Source organism: Oncorhynchus tshawytscha, linkage group LG19, assembly GCF_018296145.1.
Source record: "Oncorhynchus tshawytscha isolate Ot180627B linkage group LG19, Otsh_v2.0, whole genome shotgun sequence".
Lineage (NCBI taxonomy): Eukaryota > Metazoa > Chordata > Actinopteri > Salmoniformes > Salmonidae > Oncorhynchus > Oncorhynchus tshawytscha.
The window spans coordinates 33,184,582-33,208,428 of record NC_056447.1 but is presented as its reverse complement, the minus strand read 5'-3'; the positions used below and the strand labels follow the sequence as shown (position 1 = coordinate 33,208,428).

General features: G+C 42.1%; 1 protein-coding gene across 9 annotated transcripts in view; it reads left to right on the top strand.

The window, feature by feature from the left end:
• The first annotated feature begins 489 nt into the window (after window positions 1-489).
• The window catches only part of LOC112218652 (NACHT, LRR and PYD domains-containing protein 12), a 26,651-nt gene continuing 3,293 nt past the window's right edge, over window positions 490-23,847 (top strand). Inside the window, exons 1-24 of one of the 9 annotated variants that reach the window (XM_042301604.1) lie at window positions 490-742; window positions 2,817-2,914; window positions 3,099-3,215; window positions 3,511-3,624; window positions 5,987-6,064; window positions 6,142-6,255; window positions 6,333-6,446; window positions 6,524-6,622; window positions 7,155-7,239; window positions 7,330-7,552; window positions 7,674-9,489; window positions 9,645-9,818; window positions 10,040-10,213; window positions 14,581-14,754; window positions 14,974-15,147; window positions 15,420-15,593; window positions 15,781-15,954; window positions 17,890-18,063; window positions 18,213-18,386; window positions 18,586-18,762; window positions 20,693-20,869; window positions 21,291-21,449; window positions 23,258-23,431; window positions 23,668-23,841. In XM_042301604.1, the coding sequence (XP_042157538.1) occupies window positions 2,874-2,914; window positions 3,099-3,215; window positions 3,511-3,624; window positions 5,987-6,064; window positions 6,142-6,255; window positions 6,333-6,446; window positions 6,524-6,622; window positions 7,155-7,239; window positions 7,330-7,552; window positions 7,674-9,489; window positions 9,645-9,818; window positions 10,040-10,213; window positions 14,581-14,754; window positions 14,974-15,147; window positions 15,420-15,593; window positions 15,781-15,954; window positions 17,890-18,063; window positions 18,213-18,386; window positions 18,586-18,762; window positions 20,693-20,869; window positions 21,291-21,449; window positions 23,258-23,431; window positions 23,668-23,841 (5,054 nt within the window). In that variant the 5' untranslated portion in view covers window positions 490-742; window positions 2,817-2,873. Of the gene's footprint in view, window positions 743-1,381; window positions 1,592-2,797; window positions 2,915-3,095; window positions 3,216-3,510; window positions 3,625-5,986; window positions 6,065-6,141; window positions 6,256-6,332; window positions 6,447-6,523; window positions 6,623-7,154; window positions 7,240-7,329; window positions 7,553-7,673; window positions 9,490-9,644; window positions 9,819-10,039; window positions 10,214-14,580; window positions 14,755-14,973; window positions 15,148-15,419; window positions 15,594-15,780; window positions 15,955-17,889; window positions 18,064-18,212; window positions 18,387-18,585; window positions 18,763-20,692; window positions 20,870-21,290; window positions 21,450-21,792; window positions 21,982-23,257; window positions 23,432-23,667; window positions 23,842-23,847 lie in introns of those variants that run through there. The other 8 variants (XM_042301602.1, XM_042301601.1, XM_042301599.1 and 5 more) reach the window with 8 other exon arrangements.

The following is a 23,847-nucleotide window of genomic DNA, read 5'->3' as shown; positions in this document are numbered from 1 at the left end:
GTGGAAGGACAAGACTGAGTTGATACCTGGACCAGGGCCTGTATTCACAAAGAATCTCAGAGTAGGAGTGCTGATATATAATCAGGTTAGCCTCTCAGATCATAATGAATAGTATTGGACTAGATGACTGATGGGGGGTGCTGTGTTGAAGCCACCATACCTCCATCTTGGCACACATTTCTGAAGCTATAGAAATGCATTTGTCTATAATTGTTTTTGCCACATTTATTCTATTAGACACCTTAATGTATACCTAGGAAATTTGATTTGTAGGCCAAAAATGAAAAATATTGAAACCATTTTTAGGTTACTAATGTTACTGTCCCTACTTCAACATAACAATACTTAATTTTGTCCTCAACATTTTTTATTGAAATATTGTAGAACTCTCGATGGCCAATACATAGCATCAGCAATCGAGGGTTTATTTTCATTGGTTCTAACATAAAGCAGAGGACTGGCAGGACAGGAGCTTCAACTGAAGCAGACCGATGTAGAAATAATCCACCGCTGTATATGCAATATGAGTTCAGTGAATATAGTTTTAAATGCCCTGAAATTATATCTACAATAATTCATCTAAAATTGCACATGACCTACACGATCACACCATAGCTAGATATCCAATCCTAAACTCTTGACTTCAGCTCCACCTCCTTCAGAGTCAGGATCTTATTTAACTATGCTAGGATCCATTTTGAGGAAATGAACATGATCAAAACATTTGAGTGGACTGATTAAAGTAAGTGGATTGTGATTGTTTATTATAACACAGACAGAAGGGCTATTGTCAATGTAATTCATGGTGTTAGATAGCAGCTAATACAACTCACCAGCTGTAATGATAACGAAACCGAATGTTACTGAAATGGTGATTCAAAAGTGCCTCTATAGCTACGTTTCCATCCAGTTGGCTACAGATGTAATATATATTCTAAAATCCTACCAAACTGACTTGTTGCAGGTGTTTCCACCATAATGACTTGTCGTGGATAAAAATCAGGGCTTGATTGTGTTGTGTTAATAACATTTAGACTACGTTACCCAGCAGACTATGCGGATGGTTAAAGAACGCCTTGCATGGCCAAACATTGCGTTTTCTAGCTGAAGTATATGTTCATTAAAAGTAGTTAAACCTATGCCCCGGTTTGTCATATAAGGAACAAACAAAACAGTGATGACAGTGCACACAAAATGTAAATGTTTCGCTTAAGTTTTCATGTACCGAATAAATATCTAAAGTTGAATGTGTAAAGAGCGTCAATTCACTAAACTGCGGTAGTGTATGGCAATTTATTTGTCATGAAAATCCATAAAACAATTTTATTTATGTTCGCTATGTAGCCCTTCTAAATTATTTAAATATTTTTCAATGTATTTGTCATATGGGAGCCACCATACCTGCCTGCGCTAAACAGTTATCGTTATGTTCTAGCTCATGAACTGAGGATAGTTGTAGCTAGCACACCTGGGAAGTTTATAAAGAATTTCGCTAGTCTTGTTCGTCTACGTAACAGTATTCTCTCTTGAAATCGGAGTTCTTCGAGTTTCCCAGCCGTAGCCTGTCTGCCTGCGATCGACATCAACACAGGTAGGCTACAATGGTTTTAAAATATGTAGCCTATTTAACTGATAAACCTTAGTTTACAGCCCAATACATTTTAATCGCGCCGAAAACTCAAACTAACGTACTAATTGTGACTTGAATTGAGTATATAGTATGCTTATTGGTCATAGTATGGATATTGTTAGTATGGCAAAAGTTCCCGGATGTCGTACTAAATTGGCCAAAACACAAAATATACATGTATACATGCAGTGGACACTATTTTCGTGATTTTTAGGGCCCATAATGCAATTCTACAGAAAACTCGGAAAATATGCAGGCGAGGTCCGAGGCATGTTGAGGTTTCCAGGGTTAGAGTAGTGCAGAAGTTGTTATATGCTGAGGCAGTGAAGAAAGTAGAGGAAAATGGGTCAAGGGGAGGGATCCTAAGAGGAGTGGTGTGCGTAGATCTGTACCAGTACAGAGGGATAGGCCAACAAGTGATGTTTCAGTGAGATTGAATTTTTAGGAATGGTTATCAACTGTACTGCAGGGGTGGAATGTAAATCGCAGAAAATTGAGGTTGTGGTAGCAGCTGCAGAGTTTTTTTTTGGTGTGAGACTTGACATCAGAAGAGTTACAGGGTGTGTTAAGGGATGGTGTCCCATCCTTTCAGGCTGTTGACCTGAGGTAGATTTAAATAGTGGAGTAGGGTGGTGTTATTTTTTAAATTTTATACATTTATTTTTTTGTGAGTTGTGTGAGATGGTATTTTTTTTTTTTTTTCAGGCAAAGTGTTAGGGATTTGTACTCCAGTCTAGAAGGTGGCTAATGCAACATTTATTGGATGCCTACCGCTATTAGACCTAATGATTGTTTCTAAATTATGTCTGAGTGTTGGTGTACCCCTGGCTATCCGTAAATTTAAATAACAAGAAATTTGTGCCATCTGGTTGGTTTTTAATATAAGGAATTTTAAATGATTTATACTTGTACTTTTGATACTTAAGTATATTTCAGCAATTACATTTACTTTTGATACTTAAGTATATTTAAAATCAAATACTTTTACTCAAGTAGTATTTTACTGGTTCACTTTTTTACTTTTACTTGAGTCATTTTCTATGAAGGAATCATTACTTTTACTTAAGTATGACAATTGAGTACTTTTTCCACCCCTGGTTGTTTGTTTCACCAAAGTATCAGGATGTGTCAGCATCAGTACAGTATATGGTGATTGTGTGTTCTCAGCTCTGCTTCACTGGGTCAGGTTCTAATCCTGGATTCCCCTGGTCTGCCCCTGAGGAGGGGGGCCACTGACTCTAAAATGAGTCTCCCTGAACCCAGCATTCAAACAGATGCTAGGAGGTAAGAGGAGAGATATTTTGTTCTCACCCCTCTCTTTCCCTCTGTATGTGTTTTTGTGTGAAGGAGGAATACCCATAAATAATGTTAATTAACTTAATTACCAATATTACAAAAACACATTACACTATTCATTGTAAGTAGAAATGGCTAGGGATTCAATGTCAGTCCACATTGTGTTCAGCAGCCCACTATGTCAGGAGAGACCAGGGTCTTCTGTACCTGGCTGTGTGTCTATGAAGAGTGATGGGTCCATGGGACACCCAATCAACGTGAGAGAGGCTGCCCTCTCAACGGCTCAAAGGTGCCAACTAGTAGTCACTTTTTCTTTGTATTTCCTGTTTCACTTTTTTAAAGGGATTTGGTTGATGTGGCTTAAACAACATTTTACCCTTGTCTTCCCTCTTTATTTATGATCTAGATAAAATATTTCTATGATATTGTATAACGGTAGCCTGAAATCCAAAACCTGTTATGCTAACATTTCATTTCATGCCAAACATTTGGCGTCGCAAGGAGTGTAATGATAACTCAAACAGACTGGTACAATAGGCTGTTATATTCCAAATCATTTAAAATGGCAATGTGCATTTTTACAGGGTCTGTCAGGAGAGACCAGACTCACCTGTGCCCAGTTGTGTGTCTATGAAGAGTGATGGGTCCATGGGACAGCCAATCAACTTCAGAAAGGATACCGTCTCTACAGAACAAAGGTAAAGCAACCAGTGGTGTCTATTTATTACTTTTGGGGGGCTGGGGCTGGAGTGCGATTAGACTATATCATTTTCTCTCGCTACTTTCAATGATTTACTCAGTGTTGGGGTCGTTACTGTTAGGGTTTGTTCCTTACGTCCTTCTTTGTCAATCATTGGTTCATTGGTGAAATTAGCATTATGACAGTATCTTTAATTAAATCATTCAAAAATCTTTATTAATGCAATTGCAGACAGAAGTTGACAAACAGGAAAATAGCACACATGTTTATGAGGAAGTTCTGCATCAATCAAAAGGTCTCAAGTTGTTTTATTAAACCGAAGTCCCACCTTAGTGATGTCACTGACTATCATTACCTTTTTACTCCTGAGACCAAAACCCTGCATCCATAGCTATACAAACATAGAGTTTCAGTGTTTATCTAAAAGCTAGGCAATAAATGTCCCCTCCCCAAAGTGGATTTATTGTGGAATGTCTGAGTAGTCTCTTATCTTCCACACTCCCCTGCAGAGTTCTGTCTCAGTCACACTTCCTCCAAACACGGCGAGTGGAGTTTAGACCAAAAAGCTCTATTTTTGTCTCATCAGACCACATGACCTTCTCCCATTCCTCCTCTGGATCATCCAGATGGTCAATGGCAAACTTCAGACGGGCCTGGACATGCGCTGGCTTGAGCAGGGGGACCTTGCGTGCGCTGCAGGATTTTAATCCATGACGGCGTAGTGTGTTACTAATGGTTTTCTTTGAGACTGTGGTCCCAGCTCTCTTCAGGTCATTGACCAGGTCCTGCCGTGTAGTTCTGGGCTGATCCCTCACCTTCCTCATGATCATTGATGCCCCACGAGGTGAGATCTTGCATGGAGCCCCAGACCGAGGGTGATTGACCGTCATCTTGAACTTCTTCCATTTTCTAATAATTGCGCCAACAATTGTTGCCTTCTCACCAAGCTGTTTGCCTATTGTCCTGTAGCCCATCCCAGCCTTGAGCAGGTCTACAATTTAAAATAAATAAAATAAAATGCTAATGAATTACTTAAAAATCATACAATGTGATTTTCTGGATTTTTGTTTTAGATTCCGTCTCTCACAGGTGAAGTGTACCTATGATAAAAAAATTACAGAACTCTACATGCTTTGTAAGTAGGAAACACTGCTGATTTTGCAGGTTATCAAATACTTGTTCTCCCCACTGAATGTCACTGTTTTCACCATTTCTTATTCTCCACATCCCCGTCCACAAAGGGAACGGGTAGATTTGGAGAGCAACAAATACCCTGCATGTGTTTTTCCATGGTTGCGATTTTCTTGTTTCACAACCATAGTGTGTGTATGAGGGTTTCCTCGACATTTGATGACTCTTCAGGTACTGTAGCTGAACCCTCTGTTGGTTCTTCTGGCCTTTGGTCTGGGCCCTCTGCCCCTGTCCTTTGGCTCGAACCTTTTTCATCCTTCAGATGTTCTTGGGGCCCTCTTCTCCCTCCCTCCAGTTGCTCATCCATGGCTCCCACTCTGGGAGATATGATGCCAGCCGGACCTCTCCTCTACCCGCAGGGCTGTTGGTGTTATCATGGTTACCTGGAACAGACCCATCTATCATGGTCGGTTCCATTTTCGCTTTTGGGACCCTGAGTTTCACCCATTCTCCAGCGTTTATGGGTAGCTCGTCAGGGTCTTCACCTTTCCTAGTGTGAGAGTGGTGAAGACTTACAACAGAAGTTAGTTTATTCATGTACTCAAGATGGTCACACATTATCTATCGGTCTGTCATATGTCTCACCCCTGGGGTGTTCATTGGTTGTCTTGTTAACATTTCATAAGGTGTACACCCAATACCTTTTGTTAAGCTGCTGCGCATTTTCATGAGACGAGGTAATCCCTCTACCCATGTCATTCCTGTGGAATTGCATAGTTTGACAAGGGAGCATTTCATGTTCTTCTTAGCCCTCAGTAACTCTCGTTACTCCGCGGTTGATAGATGGACACAAACTTCTGGTCAGTCAACACCCATCATTTTGGCCATTTGGTTAACCACATCTCCTATGAGATGGGTCCCATTGTCTGTAGACAAACCTCAGGTATTCCAAACCTGAGTATAATTTTGCTACTGTTCGCGCAATGCAGTTGGATGGTTCCACCCACCTGGTAAACCTGTCAATTATCACCAGGCAGTATCTCTTTTCTTTTCGCTCTATCATGTCTAAAATCCATAGCTATGTTGACAAAAGATCCTTTTGGAGTGGGGAACTTCCCTGGTTGCAGTGAAGTTCCCTTGTCTATATTATATTACAAATGTGTCGCACAACGATAAATTAACTGCTTTACGTACTGATTCAAATTCAAATTTCAAACATTCTCCTCCAGCTGTGTGTCTATGAAGAGTGATGGGTCCATGGGACAGCCAATCAACTTCAGAGAGGATGTCCTCTCTACAGAACAAAGGTAAAGCAACTAGTGGTGTCTGTTTTTTCCCTGTAGTTCTCAACATGATTAGAAAATAGCAACATGCATTTTGACAGGGTCCAGCAGGAGAAACCAGACTCACCTATGCCCAGCTGTGTGTCTATGAAGAGTGATGGGTCCATGGGACAGCCAATCAACTTCAGAGAGGATGTCCTCTCTACAGAACAAAGGTAAAGCAACTAGTGGTGTCTGTTTTTTCCCTGTAGTTCTCAACATGATTAGAAAATAGCAACATGCATTTTGACAGGGTCCAGCAGGAGAAACCAGACTCACCTATGCCCAGCTGTGTGTCTATGAAGAGTGATGGGTCCATGGGACAGCCAATCAACTTCAGAGAGGATGTCCTCTCTACAGAACAAAGGTAAAGCAACTAGTGGTGTCTGTTTTTTCCCTGTAGTTCTCAACATGATTAGAAAATAGCAACATGCATTTTGACAGGGTCCAGCAGGAGAAACCAGACTCACCTATGCCCAGCTGTGTGTCTATGAAGAGTGATGGGTCCATGGGACAGCCAATCAACTTCAGAGAAGGAGACAGGTTAGAGCGTTCTAGCTATACTAAAATATTAACTTATTTCTGGCTCTCTTTTTCTCATTAACATGCACTTTTTTGTTTTTTAAGCTCATTACACTCTTCAATATATTAGTATTTTTGCATTGTAATGTAAATATTTTAGACCAGGGATCCTCCACTACATTCAGCCACAGGGCCTTTTTTTCTTTTTTTCTTGAGCGAATGGTCAAATGGTCAAAAGGAGCCCAAAAGATGATTACAAATCATTTGTACACTGCAAATTGACAGCAAGAAGCCCAAACCGATATAAAATGTGTAAACCTTGCTAACATTTGTATACGATCACATATATTCCTATTATGCATGGGAATTCAAATCACTTGGAGCTGATTTGCTGGTGTTTTTACAATCTTCTATGTCCAACAATAAAAATCCTATAAAAAAAAAAAAATCTATTCAACTTATTTTTTATCAGATAAGTTGGGGGGCAAATAAAATCAATTGGGGAACCCCACCTATTCATCTATTCACCGCCTATCTCACATTATGTCCACAGAGACCAACAGGAAATATCAAAGTCAGAGACCCTGAATGATCAGTCTACCCAGAGTCAGCTAACAGACCTCTCCTCCATATTCAAGGTATACTGAAATTGATATTACCATTGAACATCTAGACATATTGCAGATTGCACCTTATTCAAGGTTTTAACTTTATTCCTTTAATTCTAGTTGCTTGAGCAACATATCATCAGTTTTGTGAAAAGTGAGCTGAAGAGGTGGAAGAGGCTTCTGACTCCAGATTACCCAGAAAGCTTTCACAGTCAGGAGGAAGATCAGGAAGTGGTGGATGCTGAACATCAGGAGAGCAGTGCCAGATCGGAGACTCTTAATATCACACTGCACATCCTGAGGAACATGAACCAGAAGGAACTTGCTGATACACTTGAGAAATGTAAGAGCTCTGCCAAACACTCAATTGTTGATCACAGTCCTATATGTTTTTCATTTCAATCATTATTTACAAATAGTATGTGATTTAATGATATCTTAAACATCCTTGCATTTCCATTCAGACGAGCGTCATGATAGGTGCCAACATAAGCTCAAATCCAAGCTGAGAAAAAAGTGTGAGCGTGTCTTTGAAGGAATTGCTAAGCAGGGGAAACCTACAATCTTAAATAAGATCTACACAGAGCTCTACATCACAGAGGGCGGAAGTGGAGAAGTCAACAAAGAACATGAGGTGAGACGGATTGAGACAGCATCCAGGAGACCAGTAGAGCAAGATATGCCAATCAAATGCAACGACATCTTCAAACCCTTACCTGGACAAGACAAACCTATCAGAACTGTGCTGACAAAGGGAGTCGCTGGCATTGGAAAAACGATCTCTGTGCAAAAGTTCATTCTGGACTGGGCTGAAGGAAAAGCAAATCAGGACACCCACTTCATATTTCCTCTTACTTTCCGGGAGCTGAATTTGATGAAGGTAGAAAAACACAGTTTGATGGACCTCCTCAATAATTTTTTCATGGAGACAAAAGAATCAGGAATGTCTATCTCTGACAAGTACAATGCTTTGTTTGTCTTGGACGGTTTGGATGAGTGTCGACTCCCTCTAGACTTCCAGAACAATGAGAGCTGTTTTGATGTCACAAAATCAACCTCAGTGGATGTGCTTCTAACAAACCTCATCAAGGGGAATCTGCTTCCGTCTGCTCTCCTCTGGATAACCTCCCGACCAGCGGCAGCCAATCAGATCCCTCCTGAGTATGTGGACCAGGTGACAGAGGTACGAGGGTTCAATGACCCACAGAAGGAGGAGTACTTCAGGAAAAGAATCAGCGACGTGACCCTGGCCAACAAAATCATCACACACTTGAAGTCATCAAGGAGCCTCCACATCATGTGCCACATACCAGTGTTCTGTTGGATTTCAGCCACTGTTCTACAAAGATTGTTGGCTGGAGCAGAGAGTGGAGAGATCCCCAAAACTCTGTCAAAAATGTACATGCACTTCATAATGTTCCAGATAAAACAGAAGAATCTGAAATATCATGGTGACAATGTCATTGATCCCCACTGGGATAAAGAGATAATTCTGTCACTGGGAAAACTGGCATATGAGCAGCTGGAAACAGGCAACCTGATCTTCTATGAAGAGGACCTGACAGAGTGTGGCATTGATGTCAGAGAGGCATCTGTGTACTCTGGAGTGTGCACTGAGGTCTTCAGGGAGGAGTTTGGGCTGCATCAAGGGAAGGTTTATTGCTTTGTGCATCTGAGCATCCAGGAATGTCTTGCTGCTTTTTATAGGTTTCTCACTTTCAACGATGACTTCAACACAACAAAACACAATCAGCAGTTCATCCCCAAGAATCTGAAGAGGCAAGTCAAAATAATGCCTGCAATTCACTTCTATCAGGATGCAGTGGATAAGGCACTACAGAGTGAGAATGGCCACCTGGATCTTTTCCTCCGCTTCCTTCTTGGCCTCTCGCTGCCATCAAATCAGACTATCTTTCGAGGCCTACTGAAATGGACAGGAGGTCGCTCAAAGATTGACACGGAAACGGTTGAGGTCAACAAGAAAACAATTGATTACATCAAGGAGAAGATCCGAGAGAATGCCTCTTCAGAGAAGTGCATCAATCTGTTTCACTGTCTAAATGAGATGAATGACCCAACCCTAGTGCAGGAGATTCAGAGCTACCTGAGCTCAGGAAATGTCTCAGGAGCCAAACTCTCACCTGCACATTGGTCAGCTCTGGCCTTTGTGTTGCTGACTTCAGCAGAGGAGCTGGGTGTATTTGACTTGAAGCAATTTAGTGGATCAGATGAGGCTCTTCTGCGGCTGCTGCCAGTGGTTAAGGCATCCAAAACAGCTCTGTAAGTACTGTCCCTGTGTAATGCAAGCAGACATAAGCCAATCATGCGCCTTTATTCAAATGAATCCTCTCTACCAACATTTCTCAGTTTCATGAGATAGCTAAGCTAGTGGGGATGAATGACTTTTATACTTTTTTACTCCAATTTTCTTCCAGGTTAAATAAGTGTAGCCTCTCAGTGATGTCCTGTGGAGCCCTTGCCTCAGCTCTCTGCTCAAGCTCCTCTAGTCTGATAAAGCTGGACCTGAGTGACAATGACCTCCAGGATTCCGGAGTGGAGCTGCTCTCTACAGGCCTGGATAATCCGCTATGTAAACTGGAGACATTGAGGTAGGCTACTTTCCCTGAGAGATGTCTGGGCCTGTATTCACAAAATCTTTTATCATTAAGAATGATTGTTTAGTTTTTTTGTGTGTGAAATCTAATTTGTTATTCAAAAGGAATCTAAACAAGTTAAGAGTTTTTTTTCACTGGCCACTTTTTCCATGGAGGAATCAAATTAGTGTGGCATTGTATTGAGTGTAAAGAGTGAAGACATTTTCTCTCTGCAGCCTGTCAGCCTGTGGAGTAACAGAGGAAGGCTGTGCTTCTCTGGCCTCAGCTCTGAGATCAAACCCCTCTCAGCTGAGAGAGCTGGATCTGAGCTACAATAACCCAGGAGACTCGGGAGTGAAGCTGCTCTCTACTGTCCTAGTGAATCCAAGTTGTAAACTGGAGACATTAAGGTGGGGTCATTTCTCTGTTACATTTATATATTTACAGTGTCTTGCGAAAGTATTCGGCCCCCTTGAACTTTGCGAACTTTTGCCACATTTCCGGCTTCAAACATAAAGATATAAAACTGTATTTTTTTGTGAAGAATCAACAACAAGTGGGACACAATCATGAAGTGGAACGACATTTATTGGATATTTCAAACTTTTTTAACAAATCAAAAACTGAAAAATTGGGCGTGCAAAATTATTCGCCCCCCTTAAGTTAATACTTTGTAGCGCCACCTTTTGCTGCGATTACAGCTGTAAGTCGCTTGGGGTATGTCTCTATCAGTTTTGCACATCGAGAGACTGAAATTTTTTCCCATTCCTCCTTGCAAAACAGCTCAAGCTCAGTGAGGTTGGATGGAGAGCATTTGTGAACAGCAGTTTTCAGTTCTAAATCAAATCAAATCAAATCAAATTTTATTTGTCACATACACATGGTTAGCAGATGTTAATGCGAGTGTAGCGAAATGCTTGTGCTTCGAGTTCCGACAATGCAGTAATAACGAGCAAAGTAATCTAACTAACAATTCCAAAAAAACTACTGTCTTATACACAGTGTAAGGGGATAAAGAATATGTACATAAGGATATATGAATGAGTGATGGTACAGAGCAGCATAGGCAAGATACAGTAGATGATATCGAGTACAGTATATACATATGAGATAAGTATGTAAACCAAGTGGCATAGTTAAAGTGGCTAGTGATACATGTATTACATAAGGATGCAGTCGATGATATAGAGTACAGTATCAACGTATGCATATGAGATGAACAATGTAGGGTAAGTAACATTATATAAGGTAGCATTGTTTAAAGTGGCTAGTGATATATTTACATCATTTCCCATCAATTCCCATGATTAAAGTGGCTGGAGTAGAGTCAGTGTCATTGACAGTGTGTTGGCAGTAGCCACTCAATGTTAGTGGTGGCTGTTTAACAGTCTGATGGCCTTGAGATAGAAGCTGTTTTTCAGTCTCTCGGTCCCAGCTTTGATGCACCTGTACTGACCTCGCCTTCTGGATGACAGCGGGGTGAACAGGCAGTGGCTCGGGTGGTTGATGTCCTTGATGATCTTTATGGCCTTCCTGTAGCATCGGGTGGTGTAGGTGTCCTGGAGGGCAGGTAGTTTGCCCCCGGTGATGCGTTGTGCAGACCTCACTACCCTCTGGAGAGCCTTACGGTTGAGGGCGGTGCAGTTGCCATACCAGGCGGTGATACAGCCCACCAGGATGCTCTCGATTGTGCATCTGTAGAAGTTTGTGAGTGCTTTTGGTGACAAGCCGAATTTCTTCAGCCTCCTGAGGTTGAAGAGGCGCTGCTGCGCCTTCCTCACGATGCTGTCTGTGTGAGTGGACCAATTCAGTTCGTCTGTGATGTGTATGCAGAGGAACTTAAAACTTGCTACCCTCTCCACTACTGTTCCATCAATGTGGATGGGGGGGTGTTCCCTCTGCTGTTTCCTGAAGTCCACAATCATCTCCTTAGTTTTGTTGACGTTGAGTGTGAGGTTATTTTCCTGACACCACACTCCGAGGGCCCTCACCTCCTCCCTGTAGGACGTCTCGTCGTTGTTGGTAATCAAGCCTACCACTGTTGTGTCGTCCGCAAACTTGATGATTGAGTTGGAGGCGTGCATGGCCACGCAGTCGTGGGTGAACAGGGAGTACAGGAGAGGGCTCAGAACGCACCCTTGTTGGGGCCCCAGTGTTGAGGATCAGCGGGGAGGAGATGTTGTTGCCTACCCTCACCACCTGGGGGCGGCCCGTCAGGAAGTCCAGTACCCAGTTGCACAGGGCGGGGTCGAGACCCAGGGTCTCGAGCTTGATGACGAGCTTCGAGTGTACTATGGTGTTGAATGCCGAGCTGTAGTCGATGAACAGCATTCTCACATAGGTATTCCTCTTGTCCAGATGGGTTAGGGCAGTGTGCAGTGTGGTTGAGATTGCATCGTCTGTGGACCTATTTGGGCGGTAAGCAAATTGGAGTGGGTCAAGGGTGTCAGGTAGGTTGGAGGTGATATGGTCCTTGACTAGTCTCTCAAAGCACTTCATGATGACGGATGTGAGTGCTACGGGGCGGTAGTCGTTTAGCTCAGTTACCTTAGCTTTCTTGGGAACAGGAACAATGGTGGCCCTCTTGAAGCATGTGGGAACAGCAGACTGGTATAGTGATTGATTGAATATGTCCGTAAACACACCGGCCAGCTGGTCTGCGCATGCTCTGAGGGCGCGGCTGGGGATGCCGTCTGGGCCTGCGGCCTTGCGAGGGTTAACACGTTTAAATGTCTTACTCACTTCGGCTGCAGTGAAGGAGAGACCGCATGTTTCCGTTGCAGGCCGTGTCAGTGGCACTGTATTGTCCTCAAAGCGGGCAAAAAGTTATTTAGTCTGCCTGGGAGCAAGACATCCTGGTCCGTGACTGGGCTGGGTTTCTTCCTGTAGTCCGTGATTGACTGTAGACCCTGCCACATGCCTCTTGTGTCTGAGCCGTTGAATTGAGATTCTACTTTGTCTCTGTACTGGCGCTTAGCTTGTTTGATAGCCTTGCGGAGGGAATAGCTGCACTGTTTGTATTCAGTCATGTTACCAGACACCTTGCCCTGATTAAAAGCAGTGGTTCGTGCCTTCAGTTTCACACGAATGCTGCCATCAATCCACGGTTTCTGGTTAGGGAATGTTTTAATCGTTGCTATGGGAACGACATCTTCAACTTCAGTTCTTTGCACAGATTCTCGTTTGGATTCAGGTCTGGACTTTGACTTGGCCATTCTAACACCTGGATATGCTTATTTTTGAACCATTCCATTGTAGATTTTGCTTTATGTTTTGGATCATTGTCTTGTTGGAAGACAAATCTCCGTCCCAGTCTCAGGTCTTTTGCAGACTCCATCAGGTTTTCTTCCAGAATGGTCCTGTATTTGGCTCCATCCATCTTCCCATCAATTTTAACCATCTTCCCTGTCCCTGCTGAAGAAAAGCAGGCCCAAACCATGATGCTGCCACCACCATGTTTGACAGTGGGGATGGTGTGTTCAGGGTGATGAGCTGTGTTGCTTTTACGTCAAACATAACGTTTTGCATTGTTGACAAAAAGTTCAATTTTGGTTTCATCTGACCAGAGCACCTTCTTCCACATGTTTGGTGTGTCTCCCAGGTGGCTTGTGGCAAACTTTAAACGACACTTTTTATGGATATCTTTAAGAAATGGCTTTCTTCTTGCCACTCTTCCATAAAGGCCAGATTTGTGCAATATACGACTGATTGTTGTCCTATGGACAGAGTCTCCCACCTCAGCTGTAGATCTCTGCAGTTCATCCAGAGTGATCATGGGCCTCTTGGCTGCATCTCTGATCAGTCTTCTCCTTGTATGAGCTGAAAGTTTAGAGGGACGGCCAGGTCTTGGTAGATTTGCAGTGGTCTGATACTCCTTCCATTTCAATATTATCGCTTGCACAGTGCTCCTTGGGATGTTTAAAGCTTGGGAAATCTTTTTGTATCCAAATCCGTCTTTAAACTTCTTCACAACAGTATCTCGGACCTGCCTGGTGTGTTCCTTGTTCTTCATGATGCTCTCTGCGCTTTTAACGGACCTCTGACACTATCACAGTGCAGGTGCATTTATACGGAGACTTGATTACACACAGGTGGATTGTATTTATCATCATTAGTCATTTAGGTCAACATTGGATCATTCAGAGATCCTCACTGAACTTCTGGAGAGAGTTTGCTGCACTGAAAGTAAAGGGGCTGAATAATTTTGCACGCCCAATTTTTCAGTTTTTGATTTGTTAAAAAAGTTTGAAATATCCAATAAATGTCGTTCCACTTCATGATTGTGTCCCACTTGTTGTTGATTCTTCACAAAAAATACAGTTTTATATCATTATGTTTGAAGCCTGAAATGTGGCAAAAGGTCGCAAAGTTCAAGGGGGCCGAATACTTTCGCAAGGCACTGTATATATGTGTGTGTGTGTGTTATGTGTATATATATGACTTGGCCATAGGACTCTATAGTCTTCATGTTTCTAAATGACTCTGGGCCTGCACTCACAAAATCTCTTATCACTAAGATTTATTCTCTGTTTTTTTTGTATGTGTGAAATTCTTACAATTATCATTATTTTGTCCTAAGTGTAATAATTCACCTGATAGTAAGTTCTGAAAACCATGAGACTTAATAAACCTGCAATAAGAGTATTCAAAAGTAATCTATACAAATTAGGAGTCATCTTTACTGCCCTCAGTTGCCATGGAAGAATAAAACAAAGAACGTAATGTGTGTAGCATTGTATTGAGTGTTAAGAATTTAAAAGTCTTTCTTTCTCTGCAGCCTGTCAGCCTGTGGCGTCACAGAGGAAGGCTGTGCTTCTCTGGCCTCAGCTCTGAGATCAAACCCCTCTCAGCTGAGAGCTCTGGATCTGAGCTACAATAACCCAGGAGACTCAGGAGTGAAGCTCCTATATGCTGTACTGGAGGATCCACACTGTAAACTGGAGATACTGAGGTCAGTGTAAATTTAAAAAAACATTGTTTTAATGCTGATCATATAGTCATTGATACTTTCAATAGATTACACGACACACTCTATCATACATTGGGTTACTGTCATGGTCTAACCTATTAAAATAATTTTGAATATTGAATAATTTGCTGTGGTAATTTCACAGATTTATACATCTCGGGTTTACAGTGAGAGACTGATTGATCTGTTGTCTCTGTGTAGGCTGTCAAACTGTGATTTCACAAACAAAGATTGTGCTTCTCCGACTTTAACTCTGAAGTCAAACCCCTCTCACCTGAGAGAGCTGGACCTGAGCTACAATAACCCAGGAGACTCAGGAATTAAGCTACTTTCTACTGTACTGGAGGATTTTCACTGTAAACTGAAGACACTGAGGTGAATACGGTCATAACAAACTAAACTAATGTTAATTGATATAAAACATTTTAACATTTTCATTGATAATTTTATCTTATTTGAATGAATATTATCTAAACCTGTTGTACTAGATACAGTATCATACTAAACAGATGTCATATAGAAATGTACCTAGTGCATAGATCATGTTCAATAAGCTGGTGTTTAGACCAGTACATGTCTGCCTCTTAATTTGTTCTGCGATGTGTTGAAATGGTCTAATAGACAAGCGGCTGTTTATCTTACCGCAGGTTGTCAAACTGTAGAATCACAGAGAAAAGCTGTACTTCTCTGGCATCAGCTCTGAGATCTAACCCCTCACATTTGAGAGAGCTGGATTTGAGTGGGAATAACCCAGGAGACTCAGGAGTGAAGCTGCTCTCTACTGTACTGGAAAATCCACACTGTAAACTGCAGACATTGAGGTGAGTGTGGAATTTAGAGGACATTTTCCACTAACATTTCTCTCATTTTTTTATATCCACTGTTTATTTGGTCCGAAAAAGTTACATTTGCATTTTTGTAGTTAATTGAATAGCTTTGAATATGAAATGAAATTAGAAAGTATTTTATGTTGAAAAGTTTCGGACTGAAATATTATTTTCTCTCAAGGCTATCGTGCTGTAGAATCTCAGAGGATAGCTGTGCTTCTCTAGCTTCAGCTCTAAGGTCAAACCCTTCTCACTTGAGAGAGCTGGACCTGACTGACAATGAACCAGGAGATTCAGGAGTGATACTGCTCTCGGCTGTACTGGAGGATCCACGCTGTAAACTGGAGACACTAAGGTGAGAATGGAGGTTTGGGGTCTGTACTTCCAAATACTTTACTCCAAGCTAAACCAAGTTCACTTTAAACAATCATTTGACAGATTTCACCTGGGGATAACTGAATATGCTTAACTGAATATTTTCTTAACCCATGACATTGGTCACACCTTTCACCATTTGAATATAAGTTCATATGTACTGTATGTATTGACGTAAACACAATGTTATGGTTTTATAATAAATGTTTGAACAGTCCATTTTAAAATGACTCCCTTTGTAATGGAGCACATGTCAATGACACTGAAACAAATGACTGGTTGGAGAAAGACTCTTTTATTGTATCTCTTCAAGGTATAGCCAAGAATCCCGAAACAAAAGAGAATATGTTGGATTGAGTAGCGCGTTCCGTTTGCCAACAATACTTTGACGTAAGGCGCAAAAGTCGAGTGTTAGTTGTGCAAGCCAGTTCCTAATTTAAAAAAAACTTGTTAACCATGTTTTTACCATGTATAAAGCTGCCCATTTTAAACGTACATGCTCTAGCAATGTGAAATATATTATCAGAATAATGATTGAAGTGTTGGTAGAGTATAATCATATAATTTAACCTACCTTGTGTGTTTGTCTGAAGTGAATATGTATTGTGTGACTTAAAGTAGAAGTTATTGCACAAGTTGTTGAAGTGTGTGTTTATGATGTTATATGTCCATGGGAAATGATGCATTTATGGTAGGAATGTGTTTTGGGGCTATCATGATGGAACATTCCTAGCTGAAGGGAGTTCCTGGAAAGACTTAGGTGCTCAGTTGGCTTTTACCTGGGGGAGAGCAGGCTGGACAGGTAACAGGTTGGCTAGAGTAGAGTTAGACCTGGGGGAGACCAGGCTGGACAGGTAACAGGTTGGCTAGAGTAGAGTTAGACCTGGGGGAGACCAGGCTGGACAGGTAACAGGTTGGCTAGAGTAGAGTTAGACCTGGGGAGACCAGGCTGGACAGGTAACAGGTTGGCTAGAGTAGAGTTAGACCTGGGGGAGAGCAGGCTGGACAGGTAACAGGTTGGCTAGAGTAGAGTTAGACCTGGGGAGACCAGGCTGGACAGGTAACAGGTTGGCTAGAGTAGAGTTAGACCTGGGAGAGAGCAGGCTGGACAGGTAACAGGTTGGCTAGAGTAGAGTTAGACCTGGGGAGAGCAGGCTGGACAGGTAACAGGTTGGCTAGAGTAGAGTTATACCTGGGAGAGAGCAGGCTGGACAGGTAACAGGTTGGCTAGAGTAGAGTTAGACCTGGGGAGAGCAGGCTGGACAGGTAACAGGTTGGCTAGAGTAGAGTTATACCTGGGAGAGAGCAGGCTGGACAGGTAACAGGTTGGCTAGAGTAGAGTTAGACCTGGGAGAGAGCAGGCTGGACAGGTAACAGGTTGGCTAGAGTAGAGTTAGACCTGGGAGAGAGCAGGCTGGACAGGTAACAGGTTGGCTAGAGTAGAGTTAGACCTGGGAGAGAGCAGGCTGGACAGGTAACAGGTTGGCTAGAGTAGAGTTATACCTGGGAGAGAGCAGGCTGGACAGGTAACAGGTTGGCTAGAGTAGAGTTAGACCTGGGGAGAGCAGGCTGGACAGGTAACAGGTTGGCTAGAGTAGAGTTAGACCTGGGGAGAGCAGGCTGGACAGGTAACAGGTTGGCTAGAGTAGAGTTAGACCTGGGAGAGAGCAGGCTGGACAGGTAACAGGTTGGCTAGAGTAGAGTTAGACCTGGGGGAGAGCAGGCTGGACAGGTAACAGGTTGGCTAGAGTAGAGTTATACCTGGGAGAGAGCAGGCTGGACAGGTAACAGGTTGGCTAGAGTAGTTACAGTTTTGTTGTAGGTATTAGAGTTGTTGCCAGAATAGTTTCTACTGAGAATACAGTAGTCTGTTTTCATATTTTTTATTTTTTTAAACTTTTCTCTTATTCTGCAGTCTATCATGGTGTGTTGTCAAAGAAGGCGGCTTTGGTTTTCTGGCTTCAGCTCTGATGTCAAACCCCTCACATCTCAGAGAGCTGGACTTGAGCAAAAACACCTTAGGAGACTCTGCAGTGATGATGCTCTCTGCTGTACTGAAGGATCCACATTGTAAATTGGAGAGACTTAGGTAAATACTGTCACAACTCACTAACTAAAACAATAATAATTGTTCCGGTGTCATGTTATATTAGGCTTTAGATGTTTTCAGTTGAGATATTTGGACATTTATTCCTACGTTATTTTATGTGTAGTGAAGAAATCCCTCTTCCTTTGCAGGCTGTCACACTGTAGTGTCACACAGGAAGGCTGTACTTTTCTGGCTTCAGCTCTGAGGTCAAACCCCTCACACCTGAGAGAGCTGGATCTAGACTGGAATTCAGAAGTAAAATTAGGAGTGAAGGAGCTCTCTGTGGTGCTGGATGATCCACTCTGTCGGTTGGAAACACTGAGGTGTGGATATGATAAACAATATTTCCAGAACCACCTTGTTTTAGTTGCAGTTGTTGTAGTGTTAATGATGAATAATATACATCATTTTAGCAGGTGCTTTATCCAAAGGGACTTACTGTACAGTGAGTGCATCAGGCTTGGGGTCAATTCCAGTATGTCAGTTTTACAGTGAGGTAAAGAAAAGCTTCTCTGTCTGCAGGCTGGTAGCTTGTAGTGTCACAGAGGAAGGCTTCTGTTCTCTGGCTTCAGCTCTAAAGTCAAACCCCTCACACCTGAGAGAGCTGGACCTGCGCTACAATTATGAAATGGCTTCATCAGGAGTGAGGCAGCTCTCTGCTGTACTGGAAGATCCACTCTGTAAATTGGAGATACTGAGGTAAAATGTGACATTGACCATATTGTTCCTTAGATGGTACTGTAAGCATCTGTTACTAGTACTATCGTATCAGAGAATTTATTTGAGAAGCACATGCAGCTATGTAGGACATACTGTACAACACCACAACTATTACACTTGTTCTCTGCTTTTACTGGTACATGTTATCATTTTTTACATTATCATTCTGCTGAAGGTCCAAAATGAAAAGTATGCATTGGGGAGAACAAGTATTGATACACTGCCGATTCTGCAGGTTTTCCTACTTACAAAGCATGTAGAGGTCTGTAATTTTTATCATAGGTAGACTTCAACTGTGAGAGACGGAATCTAAAACAAAAATTCAGAAAATCACATTGTATGATTTTTAAGTCATTAATTTGCATTTTATTGCATGACATAAGTATTTGATACATCATAAAAGCAGAACTTAATATTTGGTAAAGAAACAATTGTTTGCAATTACAGAGATCATACGTTTCCTGTAGTTCTTGACCAGGTTTGCACACACTGCAGCAGGGATTTTGGCCCACTCCTCCATACAGACCTTCTCCAGATCCTTCAGGTTTCGGGGCTGTCGCTGGGCAATACAGACTTTCAGCTCCCTCCAAAGATTTTCTATTGGGTTCAGGTCTGGAGACTGGCTAGGCCACTCCAGGACCTTGAGATGCTTCTTACGGAGCCACTACTTAGTTGCCTTGGCTGTGTGTTTCGGGTCGTTGTCATGCTGGAAGACCCAGCCACGACCCATCTTCAATGCTCTTACTGAGGGAAGGAGGTTGTTGGCCAAGATCTCGCGATACATGGCCCCATCCATCCTCCCCTCAATACGGTGCAGTCGTCCTGACCCTTTGCAGAAAAGCATCCCCAAAGAATGATGTTTCCACCTCCATGCTTCACGGTTGGGATGGTGTTCTTGGGGTTGTACTCATCCTTCTTCCTCCAAACACGGCGAGTGGAGTTTAGACCAAAAAGCTCTATTTTTGTCTCATCAGACCACATGACCTTCTCCCATTCCTCCTCTGGATCATCCAGATGGTCATTGGCAAACTTCAGACGGGCCTGGACATGCACTGGCTTGAGCAGGGGGACCTTGCGTGCGCTGCAGGATTTTAATCCATGACGGCGAAGTGTGTTACTAATGGTTATCTTTGAGACTGTGGTCCCTGCTCTCTTCAGGTCATTGACCAGGTCCTGCCGTGTAGTTCTGGGCTGATCCCTCACCTTCCTCATGATCATTGATGCCCCACGAGGTGAGATCTTGCATGGAGCCCCAGACCGAGGGTGATTGACCGTCATCTTGAACTTCTTACATTTTCTAATAATTGCGCCAACAGTTGTTGCCTTCTCACCAAGCTGTTTGCCTATTGTCCTGTAGCCCATCCCAGCCTTGTGCAGGTCTACAATTTTTTCCCTGATGTCCTTACACAGCTCTCTGGTCTTGGCCATTGTGGAGAGGTTGGAGTCTGTTTGATTGAGCGTGTGGACAGGTGTCTTTTATACAAGTAATGAGTTCAAACAGGTGCAGTTAATACAGGTAATGAGTGGAGAACAGGAGTGCTTCTTAAAGAAAAACTAACAGGTCTGTGAGAGACGGAATTCTTACTGGTTGGTAGGTGATCAAATACTTATATCATGCAATAAAATGCAAATTAATTACTTAAAAATCATACAATGTGATTTTCTGGATTTTTGCTTTAAATTCCGTCTCTCACAGTTGAAGTGTACCTATGATAAAAATTACAGACCTCTACATGCTTTGTAAGTAAGAAACACTGCTGATTTTACAGGTTATCAAATACTTGTTCTCCCCACTGTATGTAGCAGTAAGAGTGGAGTGAGTACAAGCGTAATAGTTGTGGCATTGTATGTATTATGTTACTGTATATTACTGTAGTAGTGAATGAAGAGCTTCTCTCTTTGTCTGCAGACTCTGTCTCTATCACTCTGATGATCAAGGGGAAGGCTTTTCTAATCTGGCCTCAGCGCTGAGGTCAAACCCCTCACATCTGAGAGAGCTGAATGTGGCTAGTTACTCACAAGACTCTAGACTGAAGCTGTTCTCTGCTGCACTGAAGGATCCACGCTGTAAACTGGAGAAACTGATGTGAGGCGCTAAGTTATCTTAATGATTGGTAGTAGCACACTATTTTGACAATTTGAAATGCAACCAAGGCCCGTCTCACATCTTAGAAATTAAAGTCAACACAATGTTCTATTTTCCAGATATTGTCAGAATAACTGCACTCTTAGAAAAAAATGGTTCTTTGGCTGTCCCCATAGGAGAACCCTATTTTGTTCCAGGAAGAAACGGGGTTCTACACGGAACCCAAAACATTTCTACTTTGAACCAAAAGGGTTCTACCTGGAACCAAGGGTTATTTAAAGGGTTCTCCTATGGGGACAGCTGAAGAACCCTTTTATGATAGCACCTTTTCTTCTAAGAGTGTAGTATTCTATCCCATAAATGAATAATGCAGATCGATGTAAACAGAATGAATTAAGATATAATCTTTCTCTATCTGCAGCTGTAGTGTCCCAGTTCAAGACTTCGCTTCTCTGGGTTCAGCTCTTAGATCAAACCCTTCACACCTGAGAGAACTGGACCTGCAATTCTCAGAAGACTCAAATTTGAAGCCTCTCTTCTCTGTACTAAATAATCCACTCTTTAAACTGGAGAAACTAAGGTGAGTGTATGGCAATAACTCAAGATACAAAATTGAAATTATAGATAATGTGACTCACTGAATTAAACATACTAATTACTCTCATCATCCTAAATGGACTCAACAAGAAACCTATATGGTTTAGTTAATTCAAGTTTTTATTGTTATGTTGTACAGCTACTGAGGAATAATCTACAGAGTGAACAATACAGATAACTGAACCATATGGGTTTTATGTTGAGTCCCTGGTCGTGTTACCAAATAACCATTAGATGATAACTATTAAGATATTAGCATCTGAAGAGTATATTTCCAAAATGTTATATCCACCAATTTTTTTAAGAATTCTGTGTTTTTTCTCCAGCAATATGGGTGCGAAGGGATCACTAAGAGGTTAAAGTGTGTAAAATATTACTGTTCTCAGATTTCTTTTTATTATAAATTTGAGGTGTATATTAAAATGTTTTTTTGGGGGGGTAAACCCTATATATCTATTGTTTAGCTGGAATGGAATCTTCATACCCTGTATATGTGACTGTGATATGTGGTTGTCTCACCTAGCTACCGTATCTTAAGATGAATACACTAATTGTAAGTTGCTCTGGATAAGAGCATTTGCTAAATGTCCAATGTAAATATTTTACATACAGAACTCATGTTACTGTATTATTTAATGTTTTAAAATGTTGATGTCACAAATGTGTACAGTTCTGTTAAATTTGACTGTAAAAGCTAGCAGTGCTACTTATTTCTCTGAGAGTGAGGCGCATATATTGTGTTTTGCAAATAAACATGATTTTGTCTCTCTGAAATGTAACCAAGTGATTTCAAACAAATAATTGTAATTGAACAAGCCCATGCCGTGATTAGATATGAAAAGAGATGTGTGTTATTTCACTAAGTTCTTTAAACAATAAAAGCTATTTACCATTTCTGAAAATTGATATACATTCAGTAGGTAGACCACCCCATTCACGAAAATGGTTCACTCCTACAGACAGTGAGTCAAGTGGCCATGGTTTGTTATATAAAACAGGTATCGAGGCATTCAGTTAGTGTTCAGTTGAACGTTCGAATAGGCAAAACCATTAACCTAAGCAACTTTGAGCGTGGTATGATCGTCAGTGCCAGGAACGCCCGTTCCAGTATCTCAGAAACGGCCGGCCTACTCGGTTTTTCACGCACTCAGAATGGTGCAACAAACAAAAAACATCCAGTCAGCGGCTGTCCTGCGGGCGAAAGCAACTCGTTGATGAGAGGTCAAAGGAGAATGGCAAGAATTGTGCAAGCTAGCAGGCGAGCCACAAACTGGCAAATAACAGAGCAGTACGACAGTGGTGTGCAGAACGGCATCTCAGAACGCACAACTCATTGGTCTTTGTCACGGATGGGCTATTACAGCAGACGACCACACCGGGTTCCACTCCTATCAGCTAAAACGTGGGAAAACATTGCCTTGTCTGACGAATCACGGTTCCTGTTGCATCATGCTAATGGCAGAGTTAGGATTTGGCCTAAGCAGCATGAATCAATGGCCCCATCCTGTCTGATGTCAATGGTTCAGGCTGGTGGCAGGGGTGTAATGGTGTGGGGAATGTTTGCCTGGCACACATTAGGTCCCCTGATACAAATTGAGCAACTTTTCCATACCCAGAAGAATGTAGGCTGTTCTCTAGGCGAACGGGGGTCCGACCCGGTACTAGATGGACCGGACCGAATAAACTGGCCACTAAGTATATAGCATTTTGGAAAGAAACTCATCTGTATTTAAAACCTCATTAGTAATATGTGATCGGTGTCAGTTAACAGGTTTTCTCCTGTATCTACAGGCTATCAGGATGTGACGTTGAAGAGAAAGGCTGTGCTTTGTTCTCAGCTCTGAGGTCAATCCCCGTTTCCCACCTGAGAGAGCTGGACCTCAGCAACAATAAACCAGGAGACTCAGGAGTGATGCAGCTCTCTGATCTACTGGATGATCCACGCTGTAAACTGGCAACACTGAAGTGAGCAGGGAAACTAATTGTAAACATTTCTGTTTTGAATATTGTCTAAAATTGTTTTTTTTTCCAATAGATAACATACTTTACATAAAGATATTTTGATATTTTTATGTAAAAGCCTATTTTGATATTTTACTATCCGTGTAAAATACATTGTTGATCACTGCCTGCTCATGCCACACCCACCTTAATCAATGACTCAGGCTGATGGATATCATACCATCTCTTTATATCTGCAGACTGTCAGACTGTGGTCTTACAGAGGAAGGATCTACATCTTTGGCTTCAGCTCTGAGGTCAAACCCCTCCTACCTGAGAGAGCTGGACCTCAGCCAGAATACACCAATAGACTCAGGAGTGAAGCTGCTCTCTGCTGTACTAGAGGATCCACGCTGCAAACTGGAGAAATTAAGGTGACT